The sequence below is a fragment of the Zootermopsis nevadensis genome, unplaced genomic scaffold (assembly GCF_977971745.1).
Source record: "Zootermopsis nevadensis isolate Lab colony 2312 unplaced genomic scaffold, Znev_1.0 Znev_ptg000021l, whole genome shotgun sequence".
NCBI classification, from domain to species: Eukaryota; Metazoa; Arthropoda; class Insecta; order Blattodea; family Termopsidae; genus Zootermopsis; species Zootermopsis nevadensis.
Genome location: NW_028259153.1, coordinates 915,359 through 936,714, shown reverse-complemented (window position 1 = coordinate 936,714; position 21,356 = coordinate 915,359). Strand labels below are relative to the sequence as shown.

Genomic DNA, 21,356 nt, shown 5'->3' with positions numbered 1-21,356 from the left:
AATACTGCAACTAAAAGGTGCTTACGAACTTCGAAAAATGCCAATTATGGTCTATCCCGACGACAGAGGCAGAATGTTCCTCCATAACAATGGTATCAACCTACAAGTCCACATGGCATTACAACTCAGAAGGCCCACAGCGACACGGTCACCACTAAGGGCCTGAATTATCAACGTAAAATAAATTTACAATACACATAATAATAATAATTCAATTCAATTCAAATAATAATAATAATAATAATAATTTGTTTCTTGCTTGAGCTGGGCTAACTCAGTTAGTATAGAGACTGGCTACGGACTGGACGACCGGGGTCTGATCCCTGATGGAGCCAGAGGATTTTTCCTCTAGCCTCTGCATCGAGACTGGCTCTGGGGCCCACCCAGCCTCCTTTCCAATGGGTACCGGCTTCCTTTCCCGGTGTAAAGTGTTGCCAGGGCTTGCGACTTAGAACTCCCCCAACGCCTATACGGTGTATAGCGGACAGCTTTATTTTTCTTCAGTTACTTGCAACATACACTGATAACATTTACAACATTTAAATTTTGAACTCATGAAAATTCATTTTAAGTCTGTCTCTTGTCCATCTTGAACTAAGAACAGTAGAGACTTAACTGCTCATATGATATGACATACTTTCCATACAGGAGTGAACAGATCCGATAAAGTTAAACTTTAATTTTAAGCTTCAGAACAGAACACTTTGGAAACAAAACCATCAGCTTACTACCTTGTTCTGTAATTGTGCGCTGGGGTTTCGGATTCTGAGCCTGATAACACACACACAAAATTACATATAATCCTAATTACTCTAATTGTACCATACCCTCCACCACACTGCGCTAATTACCAAAATTATGACGGACAAGTAAAATAAATTAGAGCGTCCATCTTAATTTCAAATACCATGAAAATTTGCCCCCAAACTTTAAATGCCTGTGCCCTGAAACTCGGAAGACATTTCAGATAGGTCGAAACTCTGAAGAAGTATTCTGGTCCTTGCAAGGAGTTTTTGTAGCTCCAAAGCTACACACAATACAATGGCAGCAGGACCAAAGTTTCTTGTTTTGATGAGATTACAACAGCAAGGGCCAAAAGTGTCCTTGGTTTGAGCTCTGGTAAAATTAACTATTATTTATATTAAAAACTAACTATCGTTGATGATTATTTAAAGACAAACAAAGTAAAGATAACAGAACAGCACTTCTAACACCAAAATTCTTTTCAGAGAGGAGTTACCTCCCAAAATTATATTACAGAACCAGAATTCAGGTTAAACATTTAAGAACATAACAGATGCAACAATCTTAACGAAACACGACAAAGGAGAAATTGTATCTATTCCCAGAATACCACAAACATTGTCTGATAACCCCTTAGAGTTTAAATGTTTACAGCTTCCTACTAAACAATGCTTCACTATGATAATCAATAAACATCAATGTCAGACCTTAAAAATTGACATTAATTAAAGAAAAAAAATTATTTTCTCATGGACAATTGTGTGTGGAAGGCATATGCAATTGTCAACCACAGAAAATACACCCCACACTGTTTATAAAATAAGGTGAGTTGGCCTTTCACAGGTCATAGCTCTCCCTTGAAAATGAGGCATTCTCAAGAACGATTAATGTTATTATTTTATACTAACCATCATTAAAAGATTTTTTTATTTTATTTATTTGTAGTGTTCTGTCTGACGACAGGTCCATATATTATGAACAGGATCCTTCCAACCTCTTCAGGTTGTCAGGGACCTGCTCATACATATATACATTCTTGGCAGAGATGATCAGAAGTGGTTTGCCATTGCCTTCTTCTGTGTGTGAGTGGAGTAATTGTTAGGATGCCACGGAGAAACCGGGGAAGCCCCCGGAGGAAAACTCCGTGAAGCCTAGACCACGGCCTTGCCCAACACAAGTTATAAATTTGGGCACCAATCACTAACAATTCGGTCACTAACTAACAAACTAGATGGCTTACGGAACCTGAAGGTTCATCACTGAACTAACCAAAGCCCTCATTCTTCTCGACTTAATCACCCTGACAATATTGGAGGGGAGTACAGATTTTTAAGCTCGTCATTATGCAGTTTTCTCCACGCCCCATCGTCTTCTCTCCTAGGCCCAAATATCCTCAACACCCGATTCTCAAACACCTGCAATCTGTGTTCCTCCCTCTGAGTGAGAGACCATGTTTCGCACCCATACAAAACAACAGGCAAAATATTTTGAACTGAGAAGTAGCAAGCATTTCCGGAATTTAGTCTCCTCCTAACTTCCTTGTGAGTATCATTTTGATTTGTTACAGACTTCAATCATTAATTTCATTAATTAAGCTACTGAATGTATATTAATTACCTTCTTTTCCGAGTTTGTCATTTTACTATACATCTAGGAATTTTTCAGAATTTAATAAATTTATGGTGCAACTAATCTCAGAAGGAACTGTGGGTTAAACTATGATTTACATTCAAGCAGAATATCTTTGTAACTAATTACTGCAAAGACAAATGTTCTTGGGTTTGAGGACAATAATTTTTGTGACAGTCAACAAGACATAACAAAAGAACAGGCCTATGATAAGCTTCCAGTACAAAACACTGATAAATGCAAGCAGTAATCAGATTTCCCCACAGTAACAACGCAGGCTCTCAGCTAGTTATCACAAAATTTTAGGACTTCATATCAAATTTTGCTAATGTCCCTCCCTTCTCAGTTCTCATAGCTCCCACATTCATACTAATAACTGTAAGGAAAAATCTTCTCCTGCGCAGAGGCACCACACAATGCAGGCACGCAGGACTACAGGATAGCTCCACGCTATCTCAACTTGAGTACTAGAAAGAGAACAGTGTTCTTGGTTTTTACCTTCCCTCACAAAATGAAAGTAATCTATCTAAATAGAGTAGAGCTATTCTTCAAAAGCTAATAGTCACTTGGCTACTTATGAAATTCCCCGTCTTTTGTAAAAAAAAAAATGCAATTTGTGACTGAGAAAAACTGAAAAGTGTGCACTAAACATAATATTCTGTACTGAAGCATCAGTGCACGTGGTGTAGCATAAAATATTGTGGTTTTCAATCCAGATGTGATTCGTATGGTTATAAATATGGACGAATGAAGGAGAAACTGACTCTAATTTAATGTAAGATACTACTATGTCACTTCAGAAAGGTTATGAAAATCTGTTGATGAACATAAATGGAAATTCCTAAACTCAGGACCATGAGAAAGCTTTTTGTGGTTTATTTGACAAAAAGGTCAAAAGCTCAGACCATACAACACCAGATCACAAGATAATCGCTAAATAATAACTTAGAAAAGCATGTGGAAGTGGTCACAGCCTTACCTGACCCAACAGATCACCTAACCTCAACTAACCTAACCTGTCCAAACAAAAACTAACTTTAAAAAAAAAATACCTAACAATGTCTCACCAAAACTTTCCTAATCAAAGGTAAACAAACTTAACCTAACAAATTAAACTACCCCGTCCTAACTTTTCCTAACGTAACCAAACCAAATTAACCTACACTAACCTAACCTGCCCTAACCTCATCTGACCCCACAACACCTAGCCTGATATAACCAAACCACATTCTTGGACATTCATGATTTTCAAATTTTAAATTTCTTATGATTTAAAAAAAAATTAAATCAACTGTAAAGTGACTGGCTACCGACTGATTCACTGACGTTCTACTCCTGGCAGGAGCAGGATTATTTTTATTGCCGCCATGTCCAGGATGACTCTGGGGTATACCCATCCTCCAACGCAGTTGCTCCTATGATATTTTCCCTCGAGAGTAATGTTGCTGTAACATTAAGCTGACCACATACAGTTCCTTTTTCAGCAGAAAAGCCATGACCTTAGCAGAAAAGCCCCTCATGAAAGCCTGTAAGTTGTAAATCCACGGCTAGAAACCAATGTATTAAAGCTGAGAAAATATTACACCATAATTTGGTCGAGTTCTGTGTGCAATTTAATTCAACGTAATTTCCTTCTATTTCAAGTTTTCTATATGTTTGTGGTTTGCATACGAGTATACTTAGTTACTACTTGTTCATCGTTTCGTTAGCTGAAACATATTTGTATAAAGTGAAGCTTTCACAATGACTGAAGTTGATTAAAGATTCTCTGCTCTCGAAACGTTTGCTGAAGATATGGTTTATTCACCATTCGGCCACCTGATGTGGCTTGTAACCCGTAAAATATATTTGTTAATATGCAACATTATGCAGAGTTAAGCATTATATTTTTGGCAAAGGTCCATTCATTTCCCTCATGTCCACCTGCACTGCCAGGGTCATAGCTTTTCTCCTTATTAACTAACAATACCTCCATCTAACGTTGAAGTTAAAACTGAAAGTTCACTTAAACTCCCTCTATGTTTCCATGGTGTGTGATGTTTTACGCACATAGCAGCTCTAACCTTACACATACACCAAATCCTAATTAACACATACATTCATCAATGTCAAAACTATTAGTAAAAAAAATATTATTCATTCTTCTGGACATTATAATCACAGTTCAGCCATGTCGACTGTGGTCTTGGTTCTGACACCATACAGTCCTGTAACTGGTTCACGTCTATCCTAAAGATGAGACAATATGTTCCTTAGAAATGCTGCTAACCACACACAAGACTGCATGTTGTCACAACCTAGAAGATTACAATCAACACTTTCACCACCACAAAAACCTCAAATATCATACAGAATAAATTTGTCTGCCAAATCAAGTGATAAACCAGCCAGCAGACAGCCATCTTCATACTCACCACCATGAGAACCTGAATTATGCCACCACATGCATGTCAGGATACTGTCAGTATTCCATCTATATTATGTTGAACATAAACTGGAATTCTTAACAAAATTTATGCCCAAACAATACTGTGGATGACACTGGCCAATCACAGACAAAATGTATGTAAGATACAACGTAGATAAATTAACTACGTGCAGAAGAGTCCTCTTTGAGAAGTTAACAGTCTCTCAGTCAAGAAAGTCCAATCCCTTTACGGAACCCAGAAGTTCATTAACATTTTCACAGGAGCTCACGACTGAACCTCTAAATAAGGCATTAATGTTTTCAAGCTTACGATCTCAATTACTTTGCACCAACTTAATAAATACTTTTAAAAATAAAACTTCATATAAAATAAATGTGCATAAAAGCAAATTTTCATATTTATATATAATAACTTTCATAAAATGCTTTTTTAATCCAGTAAATGCACAACAACATACACCCGTAATTACGTTCAGATTTTTCGGTCACAACTGACCATTCATAACATCTCGTTCAATGTATTCACAGCTATTCTCCATATCTGGAGGCCTTTCCCCATTCACAACCTGACAAGTAACCCACTTTACATGGCATTTCATTCAATTGCAATCTGTTAATTTTGGAGTCATTAAGGTCTCAACACAGCACACAAATTTCAGAAATGCCGAGTCTGTTGTCCACTTGCCACATTTTTATGGAATAGGAAAAATCATATTAATTTATGCAAGGTCAACCTTCTTCAAACTGGCTATCTATCTTGTATTTGCCAGCAAACAATTCATCCATACTTTGGTGCGGCAAAGTCAGTAGTTGACGCATTAACAAAAATAAGAATGTGATTCTGAAAGCTTGGCAGGAGAACTGTAGTAACAAAAGGAAAAAAAAAAAGAGCCGTCATACTGAGGCAAGCAATGGGTACCTGGAATCATTCAGGATAAGGTGTAAAATAATAAAATCTTTCAGGTACAGCTACATCAATTGCTTACACAAACAGACCAATGTTTCAGGAGCCACCTCCATCCCCATCATGAGGGTTCTGGTGTGACTGTACATCACAATCATCCGCTATATACACCTGTCCAGGGCTGGTACTCATGACTGGTCCCTAGCCAATCGGAGCTGGCGGACAGAGTGGAGCGCTCATGTTGTGTGGCCCTGCTTTCCTACTGGTGATTTTGCTAGACCGCCTGAGCATGTTTGTCATGAGATACCACGCCCAACTCAAGGTTAAACCTCTGTCCCTATTGAAGTTATTAAAATCTAGGTGAATCTCTAAGGCTTCTTTTATAAGATGGTCCATAGTTTTGTAATGTTGCTGAAGTTGATCTTGTGTCGTGTTTCAGTGCGATGTTCTGCCGCTGGTGGGTCAAGACATCTTATGTTCTCCTTGCATCTGGTCTCAATGATTCTGTCAGTCTGTCCAACATACACCTTGCTGCATTCACAGGAGATATGGTATATGATGAGGACTTTCGGACCAAAACTGTCCTTGACAGATCTCAGCATAAGGATACTTTTCCTAGCCAGGATGTGGATGGTTTTGATGTTATGCTGAGTCAGCTGTCTGCTTATCTTGTTTGTGGCACAGTGTTGGTATGGCAACACAGCTACACCGGTCACCTCAACACACTGCAACTGTGACTTACGTTTACAATATCGAGTACGAACAATGTCATGCCTGATGTATCAGTTCTGCCTGAAGGCCTTCTTCCACCACTCCAATTCACCCCTCAAGGCTTTGAGCACCGCAGATGCTTCTAGCCCGCCAGATGAGTGTGGTCATCAGTCCTCTTTTGTGCCAGATGGTCTTCTGACTTCACATGAAGGTACAAATCTGAGTGGGTAGGTTTTCTACACACAGTGTGTCCAAGTGAACCATTTGGTTCCCTGCTTACTTGGATGTCCAAGAGCAGAAATGTCCTTGCTCAACTTCCACTGTGAATTCCATGTTCAGATGGATACTGTTTAGACGTAGAAAATCTTAAGAGCTATTCCTTTCCATGGGGGCATACTTAGAATGTGTCATCCACATATCTGTACCAACAGGCTGGCTTCATCTCTGCAGAACCTAATGCTTGTTGTTCAAAATATTCCATATAGAAATTGGCTATTACAGGAGCAAGGGGACACCATGACAAGACCGTAAGACTGGTCATAGAATGTTGCATCATACATAAAATACATAGTGGTGAGGACCTGTCTGAAAAGAGCAAATGGTGTGACTTTGTACATGCCCAGACAGAAACTGTGGTGTGTCCTCCAGTGGAACATTGGTGAACAATGATATGTCGAAGTTCACCAGGAAGTCCATTTCTTGTAGGTTGATGGTGTTCAGTTTCTAGTTAAACACTCTGGAATTTACAATGCAGTATGCTGATTGCCTGACCAAGGGGCTGAGTAGACTCAGCCAGCAAACAGGTTATTTTTATTATTAAGTGTTCTGTCTTACGACAGGTCCATTGCTCTGCCGAAAAAGAGCTCTCCAGTTGTCTCTATTCTCGGGTTCTCGCTTTAATTCCTGGAACGTCATCTTCTTTCCTTGTTTAAGGTCGTCGGTTAGCTGTATCAATCTTCTTCCTAGTCCTCTCTTTCCTTCAACCTGGCCTTCGGTGATATCACTCAGTAACCCATTCCTTCTCATAATATGTCCCAGCCAGTTAGCTTTCCTTCGTGTAATTGCCTGCAGAATGCTTCTTTGCTCGTTGACTCTCCTCGTACTTCTTCGTTGGTCACTCGATCCGTCCACCTGATCTTCTCTATTCTTCTCCAACACCACATTTGGAAACTCTCCAGGTATTTCTGTTCCTTCTTCCTGAGTGTCCAGGTCTCTGCTCCATACGTAACACTTCACTAGTTTCTTCTTCATCTCCAAGCCCAACTTGCTAGTGAGAATTATCCTCTTCTTGACGAAAGCTGCCTTCGCCATGGCTATCCTTGCTTTTACTTCCTTGGTGCACAGGGCGTCCGTCGTGACTATGCTTCCCAAGTACTTGAAATGCTCCACATTCTCCATCTGTTGGTTTCCAATTGCAACGTTCAATGGTTCTGCTCTCGGTGCTATCCTCATTACCTTTGATTTTTCAATGTTGATTTCCAAGCAAACAGGTACACAAGCTAAAATAGTTCACCGTCAGTCTCAGCGGAATGTTGGTATTGTGGAACTTGGGAAGACTGTATAATCTAGGAGAAACCATACTATGGGGTAACACCTTGTTTTGCAAGCTCTGCTGGAACGTCAGTTCATGACAGCAGCCATCTGTCTATCAATTCTGTCTGTCAGATCTACTGTTAGCCTCCTGGACACGAGATCACCGAGCACCATTTTTATTTTGTTGTGATAGTCTGTGCTCAATAACGTAACTGTCACGTTGCCTTAATCTACAGGACGATTTGTGATGTCCTTGTAATTTCATAGGGCCAGTAGCACATCTCACTCTGCTTCTGAGATATTCCTCTTCTGCAGTTTACAATTCCATAGGATACAAATTGTCCCCTGCCATATCACTTCTGCTGTTTCTATCGAGAGAAGCAGGATTGCTCGTTCTACACAGCTGATGACATTTTCCAAATTAGCTCATGGATTTTTTGTGTGGGCAAAATTCAAACCCATACTTAAAAGGGTGACAACTGCAGAAACAGAAACTCTGTCATTGAGGTTTACTATAACCTTCTCAGAGTCTATGCGGTCCTGTAACTTCCCATAACTTCAACACGGACAGAGGTTTCACCATGAGTTGGGCATGTTAACCCATGACAAACGTTGCCAAGCAGTCCGGCAAAAACAATAAGAAAGCAACGCCACACAATAGGAGTACTTGGCTCCACCCACTAGCTCAGACTGGTTACGGGTCCAGTCATAAGTACCGGTCCCAGACAGGAGACGATTGTGGTATCCAGTCACGTTAGAACCCTGGTAATGGAAAAGGAGATGGTTTCCAAAACGTGGGTCTCTTCACGTAATCAACTGACCTGGCTGATTGCCCGAGAAGATTTTATTGAGTTTGGTCCCAAGGAAAGCTTCAAATCATACACCCTCCAGAAAATAAACTCAATGCAGAAGAAACAGATATGTTTCATCAACAAATGCCCAAAGAAAAACTTGATTCACAAAGCAGACAAATGTTAAGGTGGGGAACTTTCCAAAGATTAAGTGTACTTTTGTACTGTAGTGCTACTGGCAAAATTTAGAACCTGGTAGTCACTTGTCAACCATTTCTATACTTAAATTTCACATAAAAAGAGCCGGAACAGTATACTCTCCTAGTTCTACAACCAATTTTGTCCTACAACACTGGTACAACATGAAAACTAAAACAGATAGCTTAGTGACACTAACTATAATGAATTTTGGAGAAGCTACAAACATTTTCTACAGATGAGTAATGTACATTTCATGCACAACAGAATCCCTGTTTCATGAAGAAAAACATGTCATTTTCTGAAGATTTCTGTCTTCTGGGTTGTTGCGCTGTGTAGTCTGGCCGATGTTTACCAACGTTTCAGGGGTCATACTGCCTCCGTCATCAGGGCGATGAACATATATAAACATCGACCATACTACACAGCGCAACAACCCAGAAGACAGAAATCTTCATACTCTGATGACAGAGGCAGTATGACCTCTGAAACGTTGTTAAACATCTACCAGACTACACAGCGCAACAACCCAGAAGACAGAAATCTTCATACTCATCGCCCTGATGACAAAGGCAGTATGACCTCTGAAACGTTGGTTAACATCGACCAGACTACACAGCGCAACAACCCAGAAGACAGAAATCTTCATACTCTGATGACGGAGTCAGTATGACCTCTGAAACGTTGGTTAACATCGACCAGACTACACAGCGCAACAACCCAGAAGACAGAAATCTTCATACTCATCGCCCTGATGACAAAGGCAGTATGACCTCTGAAACGTTGGTTAACATCGACCAGACTACACAGCGCAACAACCCAGAAGACAGAAATCTTCATACTCTGATGACGGAGTCAGTATGACCTCTGAAACGTTGGTTAACATCGACCAGACTACATAACGCAACAACCCAGAAGACAGAAATCTTCATACTCTGATGACGGAGGCAGTATGACCTCTGAAACGTTGGTTAACATCGACCAGACTACACAGCGCAACAACCCAGAAGACAGAACTCTTCATACTCATCGCCCTGATGACGGAGGCAGTATGACCTCTGGAACGTTGGTAAACATCGACCAGACTACACAGCGCAACAACCCAGAAGACAGAAATATTCATACTCATCGCCCTGATGATGGAGGCAGTATGACCTCTGAAACGTTGTTAAATATCTACCAGACTACACAGCGCAACAACCCAGAAGACAGACATCTTCATACTCATCGCCCTGATGACAGAGGCAGTATGACCTCTGAAACGTTGTTAAATATCTACCAGACTACACAGCGCAACAACCCAGAAGACAGAAATCTTCATACTCTGATGATGGAAGCAGTATGACCTCTGAAACGTTGGTAAACATCGACCAGACTGCATAGCGAAACAACCCAGAAGACAGAAATCTTCATACTCATCGCCCTGATGACGGAGGCAGTATGACCTCTGAAACGTTGGTAAACATCGACCAGACTACACAGCGCAACAACCCAGAAGACAGAAATCTTCATACTCATCGCCCTGATGACGGAGGCAGTATGACCTCTGAAACGTTGTTAAATATCTACCAGACTACACAGCGCAACAACCCAGAAGACAGAAATCTTCATAGTCACCGCTGTGAAAACCTCAAATCTTACATGTCATTTTCTTTTTGTTTTGTCACATCCTCTGCGACAAACAATGCATTTAAGTCATGTTCTAAGTCAGTCCTGGTTCACTACGTAGAAAAAATTAATCCGTACTGATTCATACCTTGTGCCATACGGTTCATACCATACATTAGCTTCACCTGCAGTTGCTACTTCCAAATTTCTATGTTACCGCTTTCAGTTACTACCTTCAGAAAGTCGCATTTACATTCATCATTCTTTTCTGCATGTACAAATATAAACACATGAATTTAACTGCAAATTAATTATCAAGACCCCTGTGCTAAAGATTACCTGTAGAATGAGCTTTAGTTCCGAGATGCCACAGTTTCATATATTTTGCAACATCCGCCAGCTACTGGATGCGATATGACGACGACACAAAATCTAGATATGACTCACATCTTACAGAAGTTTTAAGAATGTAACTTTGGCATTTTGTTCCAAACCTGTAGCATGGTAAACTTTCCCTCAAGAAAACCGAGGACCAGCATAGTGTCGGCTACATCTCATAAGCAGATGGGATCTCATTTGCAAGAATTTTTTTGTTACTTCAAATGTGACTGTGAAGAGGAAGTATGTAGAATGAGAGATAGATCATGAGAACATATAGGGTCTATGTGACATGAAAACAGATACTAAGACAAGAAGAAAATAAAATTTAAATACAATATCTACACGCATAAGCATTCAAATGGTATCTGCTGCCAAATACTTAACATAATTCATGTTGTATTTATGCAGGAGTGAGAATTTTTGTCAAAAATAATCTGAAATTTAATCAGTTAAATGTAACGTGTCGCTGCAAAGAAGAAGACACAGAATGCTGTGTTATTCCACTGGCATCTAAACATTCAAACATGTTTGTCCTAGCTACACACAGAGCTACAAAAGGTGATTTTGAAATTTTTAAACCAAGTCAGAAAGCATTGTAAATTATGAAGATATCTGTCTTCTGGGTTATTGCGCTGTGTAGTCTGGTCGATGTTAACCAACGTTTCAGAGGTCATACTGCCTCCATCATCAGGGCGATGAATATATATAAACATCTACCATACTACACAGCACAATAACCCAGAAGACAGAAATCTTCATCGCCCTGATGACGGAGGCAGTATGACCTCTGAAACGTTGGTTAACATCGACCAGACTACACAGCGCAACAACCCAGAAGACAGAAATCTTCATACTCTGATGATGGAGGCAGTATGACCTCTGAAACGTTGGTAAACATCGACCAGACTACACAGCGCATCAACCCAGAAGACAGAAATCTTCATCGCCCTGATGACGGAGGCAGTATGACCTCTGAAACGTTGGTTAACATCGACCAGACTACACAGCGCAACAACCCAGAAGACAGAAATCTTCATACTCTGATGATGGAGGCAGTATGACCTCTGAAACGTTGGTTAACATCGACCAGACTACACAGCGCAATAACCCAGAAGACGGATATCTTCATACTCACCGCTGTGAGAACCTCAAGTCTTACATTATAAATTATCTTTGTAAACCTACAGCAGAATTTGTACTTGAGGTAACATTAATATTATCTTAAATGTCTAAACTTCCAACTAGCATCTTTCATTCATGTCAATAGTTATTTTACCCACAAGAATTCAAAAATACTCCAGTACTGCCACTGGCAGTGTTTTTATAGACAGTTCCAGAAAAGAATATATTTCTATTTAACTACTGCTAAATGGACTATCTGATCATGATGCACAACTTCTAGTTATAAAAAATAAAGAATCAATTTCCAATCAACATAATTACAGAAAACAATATAAAGACTTATAAATGAAGGCAGTATTAAACAGCCATGATGTAAATTCAAAATTCAACACATTCCTAAATATATTCTTAAAACTTTTTTAAGCAAGTTTCCCCACCAAGCAATGAAAATAATGTGTTGACTACTAAAGGCACCAAGACATCTTGCAAACATGATATCTATATACAAATCATCAATCTAGTAGCAATCAAATACAGAAAATATTTCAATCTGTGGGATTTGACGTTTTCATGGCGGTGAGTCTGAAGATGGCTGTCTTCTGGGTTGTTGCGCTGTGTAGTCTGGTAGAAGTTTACCAACTTCTGAAATGTTGATAAACTTTTACTAGACGACACAGCACAACCCAGAAGACAGCAATCCTAAAAATGTTGCTAATTAATTAGCCTGACTAGCTTCTTAGGTATACCAAATTCAAGAAAATGTTTTAAATGAGTCACAGCAATTCTTGAACTCTACCAATAGTTGATGAATTTTCCCATTGTACTCCCATTTTTTCTGAAGAGTGTAGAAAATCTGATGAGCAATATTACATTATTTCACATCCAGAAATAGCCTGTTTCCAAATTCCCATTAATGAAGTCTTTGCTAACTTGAACAAATGGATTAAAGTCAATAAATATACATTAAATTTTGACAAAACAAATTTCATTAACATGAAGCTTTCGTACGACTGAGGTTGATGAAAGATTAGGGTTACAAGCCGCGTCTGGTGGCTGAATGGTGAATAAACCATATCTTCTGCCAACGTTTCAAGAGCAATCTCTGCTCATCCTCAGGGCTACGTCGTAACAAATCTGGTCCTTTGGCAGAAGATACCACACAGCCACCTGACGCAGCTTGTAACCCGAGAATCTTTCATCAAATTTCATTAAATTGACCAATTGCAACAAAAAATGTGTTAATCTAAGTATAGGTTACGATGACAAAACAATTGAAGAAGAAGAAACTGAATTTCTTGGCCTACAAATTGACAGGAACTTAAATTGGAAAACACAGATTCAATACATTATCCCTAAACTAAGCCCAGCAAGTTTTGCTATGACTGTCACATCACTCATGAAAACAGAAAATTTAAAATTAGTCTACATCACTTACTTCCGTTCAATCATGTCACACACAATTATTTTCTAGGAAAACTCAAAAGGCAGCAAATTTAATTTTATATTCAGAAGAAAATGATTAGAATAATGGAAGGCACTAAAAGGAGAGTCTTGAGTGGGAAATTTATTAATAAGTTTAATATTCTTCCACTAGCCAGCAAATTCTTGCTCTCATTATTATCATTTGTAGTGCATGACTTAAATTTCAAACCCAGATATAAGCAATATTAAGTACAAGCTGCAGATATAACCTTCATGTGCCAAACAATCAACTCATTTAATATCAAAAAGGAGTCTACCATACCTGAATTAAACTACTCAATAATCTTCCTCCCACTGTAATAAGTCTGAATTATAATACAAAGAAGTTTAAGCCAGCAGTGAAAGAGTATTGCATACAATAATTTACCTCAATCAAAAATTATCAACTATTATAAAAACATGTAAGCAATGGAGATTAGTATCGTATTTGTGATATGATACGTTCTACATCCTTGGCTTAGGCCTATAAAGGATCTATGAAATGTAAATGAATTCTATTCTGTTCCGTACAACAAGAATTAAGTTACACCAAAGAAATCAAATGTAGCTATTGCCAAATTCATATTTGTTGAACTATTCAACTTCAATGGGACAGCTGATGTCAATCATCACACAAAGTATCTATTTCAAAATACATGAATAGCTGACTTACATGTAACTGATCACTGTATTGTAAAGGGATACCGAGTAAATTGTGTTCACAGTTACCTTACTTGATGGTATTTGTGTTGTCACATGCACATTATGTTACATTCCTTAAATAATATCAATAATGTCTGGACAAAAATTAATGCCACATTCTGCAGCTGTTCCTGAGATGGGATTCATAATCTGTAACATTCAGCTAAAAAGCACTGTAAATTTAAGGCTGAACATTGTGCATTCTGTTAATCATTACTTATATCCTACTACGAAAGATGTTTTGAAACTGGCTTGGAAACTACCAAACTTGGCACATTTTCAAACTTATGGGGCACTTTCAACTAAAGTATTTCATAAATTAATAAAATTTTAGATAGGTAACACCAACACTATGATATAGACTAAAAGATAAACGAAATTTGCTTATGATAATTATGTTTGCAACAAGAATGTAGCATTAAAATGTTCCTTAACAAAACTAACAAAATATGACACAAACAAATTTCATTTACACTAACGCCAGTGGCTGAACCTGTCAAACTCCATAAGAGCCAATTTCATACAAATGTTCTCAATGTATTGCCATGAGAGCTTCCTGCACATATGTTATACAAGTAATATGCATAACATTGCAGTAGACATAATTAAGAATTTTCGTAAATAGTAATATGGAAGACAATGGACTTTGACTCTCCAGTTGTAGGCCTAACCCAAATACCACTGGTGTCTGTCAGTAGGTACTGTTAACACTAATTCCTTCTACACTTTCTTCAAAACTCACCCAATAATAGTAGCTTAAGTTCACGCCTAGCATCACGTTTATCCCTCCGAAGTTGTCTTTCAATTTCTTGATTTATTCTCTTTTGCTCCTTCGCCTCTTCCGACAGGCAGCACGCCATGTTTTACTTCGGAGGGTTGCACAGCCAATATTATCTGTATCGAGCCGTTTTCCGTGCCGTTTTGAAAGGGATTCAAAACCCTCACGGCTCCTTACGTGTGTATCACTCCTAAAAAGGAATAAACATTAATTTGCACTCGGTTTCCCTTCTGTAATACACACACACATTCACGCACACACAATTTTTCGTCTCCGTGTAGGGCTCCACTTCGCCTGACTGCCTGCCTCCCTCGCCACCACTTGGGTGTGGTACAGACGACGCAATACGTCTGCTACACAACCCTTTATTGGTATGTAGTTTTCAGCTCAATAATGTCAACTTATATTCCTGACAGTGCTCACGTCGTTTGGATGTAATCCTATTACAATAATTCAATTCAGGAAGCCAGCAGCTCTTACGTGCACGTGTTTATTAATAAGATTAAAGCACGAAATAAATGTTGAAGTGCCAGGGGGGGAAGACACAACTTGGAGCAGCCTGTGTTTAGGTTACGACATTATTTACCAAATTCGTACCAACTAAACCATACAACAGAAGTCCAAGTAACTCAACTTACGTAAAATAATATCCATCAAGTATGAAACTGAACTTTAACCCACTACTTAGCACAAACGTCTTTATATTGTACAACAACCGCCTAACCAAGATGGCGTCAGATGTTTAAATCCCATCATGCCAAGCTTTTAAAATAAACAAGCATCAAAATTGTGCGTAGGAATACTACTGCTTAATCCAATTTAGAAATCAACATACTTGTAACCACGTTTGGATTAAATAAATACATTATTATGGGGTTAATTTTAACCATTTCTTCCACAAAAATATATATACCGGAATTTAGATTTCAGTGCAAAATTTACTAGCAGGAGCATACTGTTAACATGAACATGACGAACTATGTTAGAAATGTCTGGCCGTGCCGTGCCCATTTCAAAAATGGAATTACATGTTACTTAATACTAAAGTGTAGGTATTACGGGATTAAAAAAATGGTAGTTTCAATAGCACTTTATTTTATACGTTAACGGTAAATATTTTCAAGCTGTTCCCACAAAGAATTTGTAAAATGTAGATTGCTGTCTTCTAGGTTGTTGCGCCGTACAGTCTGGTAGATGTTTACCGACGTTTCAGAGGTCTTTGCTGCCTCCATCATCAGGGCGCAACAACCCACAACATAGCAATCTTCAGACTCACCGTCGTTAAAACTTCAATTCCTACAATTTGTAAAATAACAACTCCAAAAAAATAATATATTTAGGTAGACTGCTAAAATGATGAAAAACTGTTATGAAAGATTCATCAACAATTTTAAATATTCAAAAAAATTATCACAACTAAAATGTCTGAATGGGGTATTTTTGAGGAGATCATAACCGATTGCATGTTGATTACATGAACTTATGTATACAATGCAGAAATCAAATTGATATTCAAATATAGTTACAGTGCATGATACAATTAGTGTCTTTAAATGTACTATATTGCAGTTTAATTAGAAACAACTATTGGCCTTTCAATATCAACATTGTGCCACGTAGTTATGTGCATAATTTTCAGAAAATTAATATGCTCATGGTTCAAGACTTCAATGAAAAGCATCTGTACAACCATACAGTGTTGCTGTATGTCCTGGTTTGACCAAGATAGTTCTAGTTTGGAGACTTTGGTCCAGCATCCCAGCTAGATTTTAGTTTTCTCCCACTTCCTCTCATTATATTAAATTTTAATAAGATGGTTTTATATATATGGACCACAGTTCACACTGTTGTAACTGTGATCCTCGGGAAAGGAACTTATTATTGTAGCTAAACGAGCTATGTTTGCATACCACACAGACACACGATTTGAGTTTTACAATGAAGCCTGCAGTTCAAAACTGATTTCAGTTATACAACAAAGATTTTGACCCTGAAGCAGTGATTTAAAACGTTCTATGACCACTGTCAATTGAGAAACTTATGGAGGACAAGTTTCATAACAATGTATATACAGATGCCTCTAACAAGAACATTAAAAACAGTCCACTAATAGCACATTATTTCTTGCCCCTGCTAGGGATGAAAGTAGTCCTTTAGACTTTCAGTCATTTCCTGGTGAAATATCAGAACACTAAGTAGCGGTAACTTAGTGTTGTCGATAACTACAAAACAAACTTTGGAAGATTAAAAAAAGGATATATGAAAAGTGTGTACAGTTAATTAGAAACGTTTCACAGAGAAACTGTGGGTGTGGGTTATGTTAGGTTATGTCATACACAGTGGTCTACTAATAGTACTTGATGTCCTGTCCATTAATATTGAACTTCTTGTGGTAAGGACATAATACTTCCACATATAGACATGCATGTTACACAGTTGGAAATTTTTTGTGATTTTGTCAATGTTGTATAAAAGAAGCTTCTGTGGCATGGAAATATTAGATTTATATCTTTTCTATCTGTGACAGAAAGGACTTTTGAGGTTTCAAAGACAAACGTCCTGCTCACAGAAACATTGCCTACAAATCTGAGTTCATTTGAGAATCCGCATGGTGAAATGTCCTTGCAGTTTCTTATAAACTGAGAAAACTCTAACAAACTGGCCTGCAAACTCATTGAACTTAAGCAGAGAGCTTGGAAGACAGAAGAGGAAACAAATTTATTCCCCCAGAAAGCTTACGATGTTATTCGGAGAGCTTAGAACTGTAATCCTGGGGAGTTTACAGTGTTTTCCTCCAGCACTTCCTAGTGAAACCACATTTCCCATCTCATACAGAAAACATGCGGGTTTCAGTATATTGAACCACACACACACCAGTACTTGACAAGATGTTAGACAGTTGCACTATTACGTAGGTAAATTTAGCGACAGTTGACAGCATATGGCAGTTAATCATGCAGTTCCTGGCATAAGCTTGGAAGTGACCGTTACATTCCACTTTATCAGTTAACCCAATGTTTATTGGGTAAAAAAGTAAAAGTAAAGTTTGTCCCGCTATACGCCATGTAGGCGTTTGGGGTGAGTGGAGGTATAGCTCCTCTCTTCCTTGACCTCGGCACTAGATGGGGGTGAGTGGTCAGCATCACGCCCCGGCCGGCTTTACCCCCGGGAAATGACCCCGGTACCCATTGTAGAGGAGGCTGGGTGGGCCCCAGAGCCAGTCTGGACGCAGAGGCTAGAGGAAAAATCCTCTGCCCCCGTCGGGGATCGAACCCCGGTCGTCTAGCCCGTAGCCAGTCACTATACTGACTGAGCTATCCCGGCTCATAATGTTTATTGGGTAAGGAGGTTTATTACCTAGCAAACTAGAGACTGCAAGAAAGTAACTATCAGCTGTGAAGGGAAGTGGGATCGAACATTTAAACATTTCAGCAAACGGAATATTCCTATTCCCAACCTTGTGAACACTACTGAGTTTGTCTTCCCTTTACCTGAATCAACACTTTCAGAACGTGTGTTCTCATTTATGAACAATGTCTGGTCATGTGACAGAAATCAAACAGTTGGATGGGAGCACAGTTTGAGACTTACTCTACAGCAGACAGAACTTTATTTTCATTGGAAAAGAGTTTTACTACAAAATTGAAGTCAACACAATCTAGGAGAAACATGCATTGGTGGTAGAAGGAGAGAGAAACAAGCGTGCATCAAAAATTGTGACTGATCATAACATATCAGGACAAGAAAGAGAACCACCTGAAGATGACCAATTAGGGTCGAAACATGTAATGGATTCTTAACAAACACTGAAACAAAAATAAAAAAAAAACTGTTGTGTAGATGGACAGTCAACCTTATGATAAACACACAAGATTCATCCCTTAAAAATTCAACAGCGTTTTGAATCTTTAATATCCAGTGTTGAATATAAGCCTACACCGCAAGCAACCTATGCATGCCCAGAAAATTCATTGAATGAATATTTGTAATGTTTATTAATAATTAATTTTGTTATATTTATCACAGCTAGGGCCTTGTGAATGCAAAGTACAGTCCAGTGCTGAATATTGAGATGTAACCAGTACATCTTTCAAAGAAGAATTCTATAAATTAATACAAACATCTGATATATATTTTTATGAGCATTCCCTAACAAAGAGGTGCTCACAACTTTCCTCACACTTTAAATGTCATACAAAGTCTTCTGTCCCGCTGTTAGTAAGCAGATTACTTTGTTAGTAAGGCTTCACACTGACCTTCCTTTAGACTTAACAAAACAAAGCTAAATTCTATACATAATTTGATGAAAGAAAATATCAGTACTCAGGAAAAAAATCAATCTCTGCTCAATTTCTAATACTTTTTTTTTTATTAAAATCCCACCCAAAATAAGTATGATAATGTTTTAAATAAAGTTAAATAAAATAAACATTCTGCATTTGATTTTGAACCAGAAAGAAGGAATCATTGGCCATCCTCACAGTTTTCTGTCCCTGCAATGTATAAGAAAAAGAAGAATATAACAAATAGGAATGTTTCATGTGATGTAAATGCACATGAACTGGTCATACATTTCATCTGGGTCACTCATTTTAATATAACCCATATTTTATCAAGGTATATTCCCAAAAATGTATTTTGACATTCATGTAATTGTGGTGCTCTGTTTGGGCCAAAATTACATTATAGTGACAAACTTTAATGTTAGATGTCCCCATTCACTATCATTGCATGCACCAAAGCTTAATAAGAAAATAGGGAATTCAAATATTATAATGTTAACCAAACTGTATCCATCAACACACAGCAAATACATTCTCACATCATAATGTATCATGGTAGTTTTCATATTAATATCAAACCTTCATTTTATAGTTTTCATTGAAACCAACTGAGGATGTGAAAGATTTAAAACATTAATAGTCCTAATATTGATTTTATTAATGAAAGACTCTCAGGCAACAAGCCACATCAGGTGGCTGAATGGTGAATGGACCATTTCTTCCGCCAACATTTCCAGAGCCATCTATAACTTACACCCATGAAAAAAAAATGCTTCTTGGTTACTGAACCAAATTTACTCATTGCTGTATTGTGTTTGGGGGTGGGGGGAGAGACAGCTTGTGCAAGTTGAATGGCACTTAACCTCTTTGTTGAGAGAGTTATTGACAGTGGCAACAACCATCAGATCATGTTGTAGTTGTTCCAGTATGGCTGCGGATATACAGCAGCACAATACACAGGTAACCCTCGATTTACGGCGAGGATGCGTTCCTGGACGAACCGGCGTAAATTGAAACTCTTTTATAATGTAAATCAATGGGAAGTCAGTGATATGCGTTCCCAGCACCCAAACATTGACGAGTAATATAATGGCATTACATTTAAAGCTCTGAAATAACGTAAATAAAATAAAGGGAATTTAAAAAATACACTTTATACACTTACAATCGGCAATTCGTTGGTCCCCGCGATTGAGTGTCTTTCTTTCATGTGATTGATGTGTACAGTCATCTCTGCTGTTATGCGATAGTTGCATTCATGTAAGTAGCCGACCTATAGAAAATCGCGTAGTAAAAATAACCCCGGTACCTCCGCAGAGATTAAATTAGTCCTTGAAAGTTTAAAGCACCGGGAATGAAATTGCATAAGAGCAAACTTGCATATGCAAAAGTTTGCATTTCACAAACAGCTTTTACCGATTCATCGATCTCACTGGAGCAAATTCGCGTTAACGAATCATACGTAATTGCAGAGATAATATGTATTTATAATTTGTATTGATAATCAGCGATGTAAGAATTACGATTTAGTATAAGAATCAGTACGAGATACATCGTAGAACGTTATAAATAATAGTAAAATATATTTTTTCCACTTTTTGACTTGCTGGTTGCAAAATCGGCGCAAATCGAGGGCTGCCTGTATTCATAGAACGCCTGTGTTGTCAACATACAGCACAGTGTTTATCAACTACCATGACAGTATGTGTGAAATTCTAAACCATTTGTCATAAATCTAAAGGATTATAAGAACACGATGATCTTCAGAGGAAGAGTTTCGAACCATTTGGGTCACAGTGACAAAAGAATGCCTGCTTAAATATATTTTGTCATCTCTGTAACTGCCTTTTTAAGGCAATAATTATAGTATTTTCTTCATATGACTGGGATATTTGCTAAACAATAACTGTATGAAACTGCTTGAGAAACCTGTCATAGTGCAACAAATTATAATTTATAATACAATGGTACACAAGGCAGCACCCCAGAAAATGAATTACTGTCATCTGAAATTTGCTCAATACTCCTGAGAATTGAACCAGTTTCTTCAAGTTCCACTGCTGATGATATAAATACCTTCATA

General features: G+C 38.2%; 1 protein-coding gene across 8 annotated transcripts in view; it reads right to left on the bottom strand.

Moving 5' to 3' along the window:
* The window catches only part of LOC110838616 (guanine nucleotide-binding protein G(q) subunit alpha), a 75,022-nt gene extending 54,439 nt beyond the window's left edge, over positions 1–20,583 (bottom strand). For 3 of the 8 annotated variants that reach the window (XM_087352955.1, XM_087352956.1, XM_087352957.1), the window contains exons 1-2: positions 15,629–15,760; positions 14,955–15,180 (exon numbers count right to left, since the gene is read on the bottom strand). In XM_087352955.1, the coding sequence (XP_087209081.1) occupies positions 14,955–15,072 (118 nt within the window). In that variant the 5' untranslated portion in view covers positions 15,073–15,180; positions 15,629–15,760. Of the gene's footprint in view, positions 1–14,954; positions 15,493–15,628; positions 15,761–20,438 lie in introns of those variants that run through there. The other 5 variants (XM_087352958.1, XM_087352959.1, XM_087352952.1 and 2 more) reach the window with 3 other exon arrangements.
* Positions 20,584–21,356: the final 773 nt, after the last annotated feature.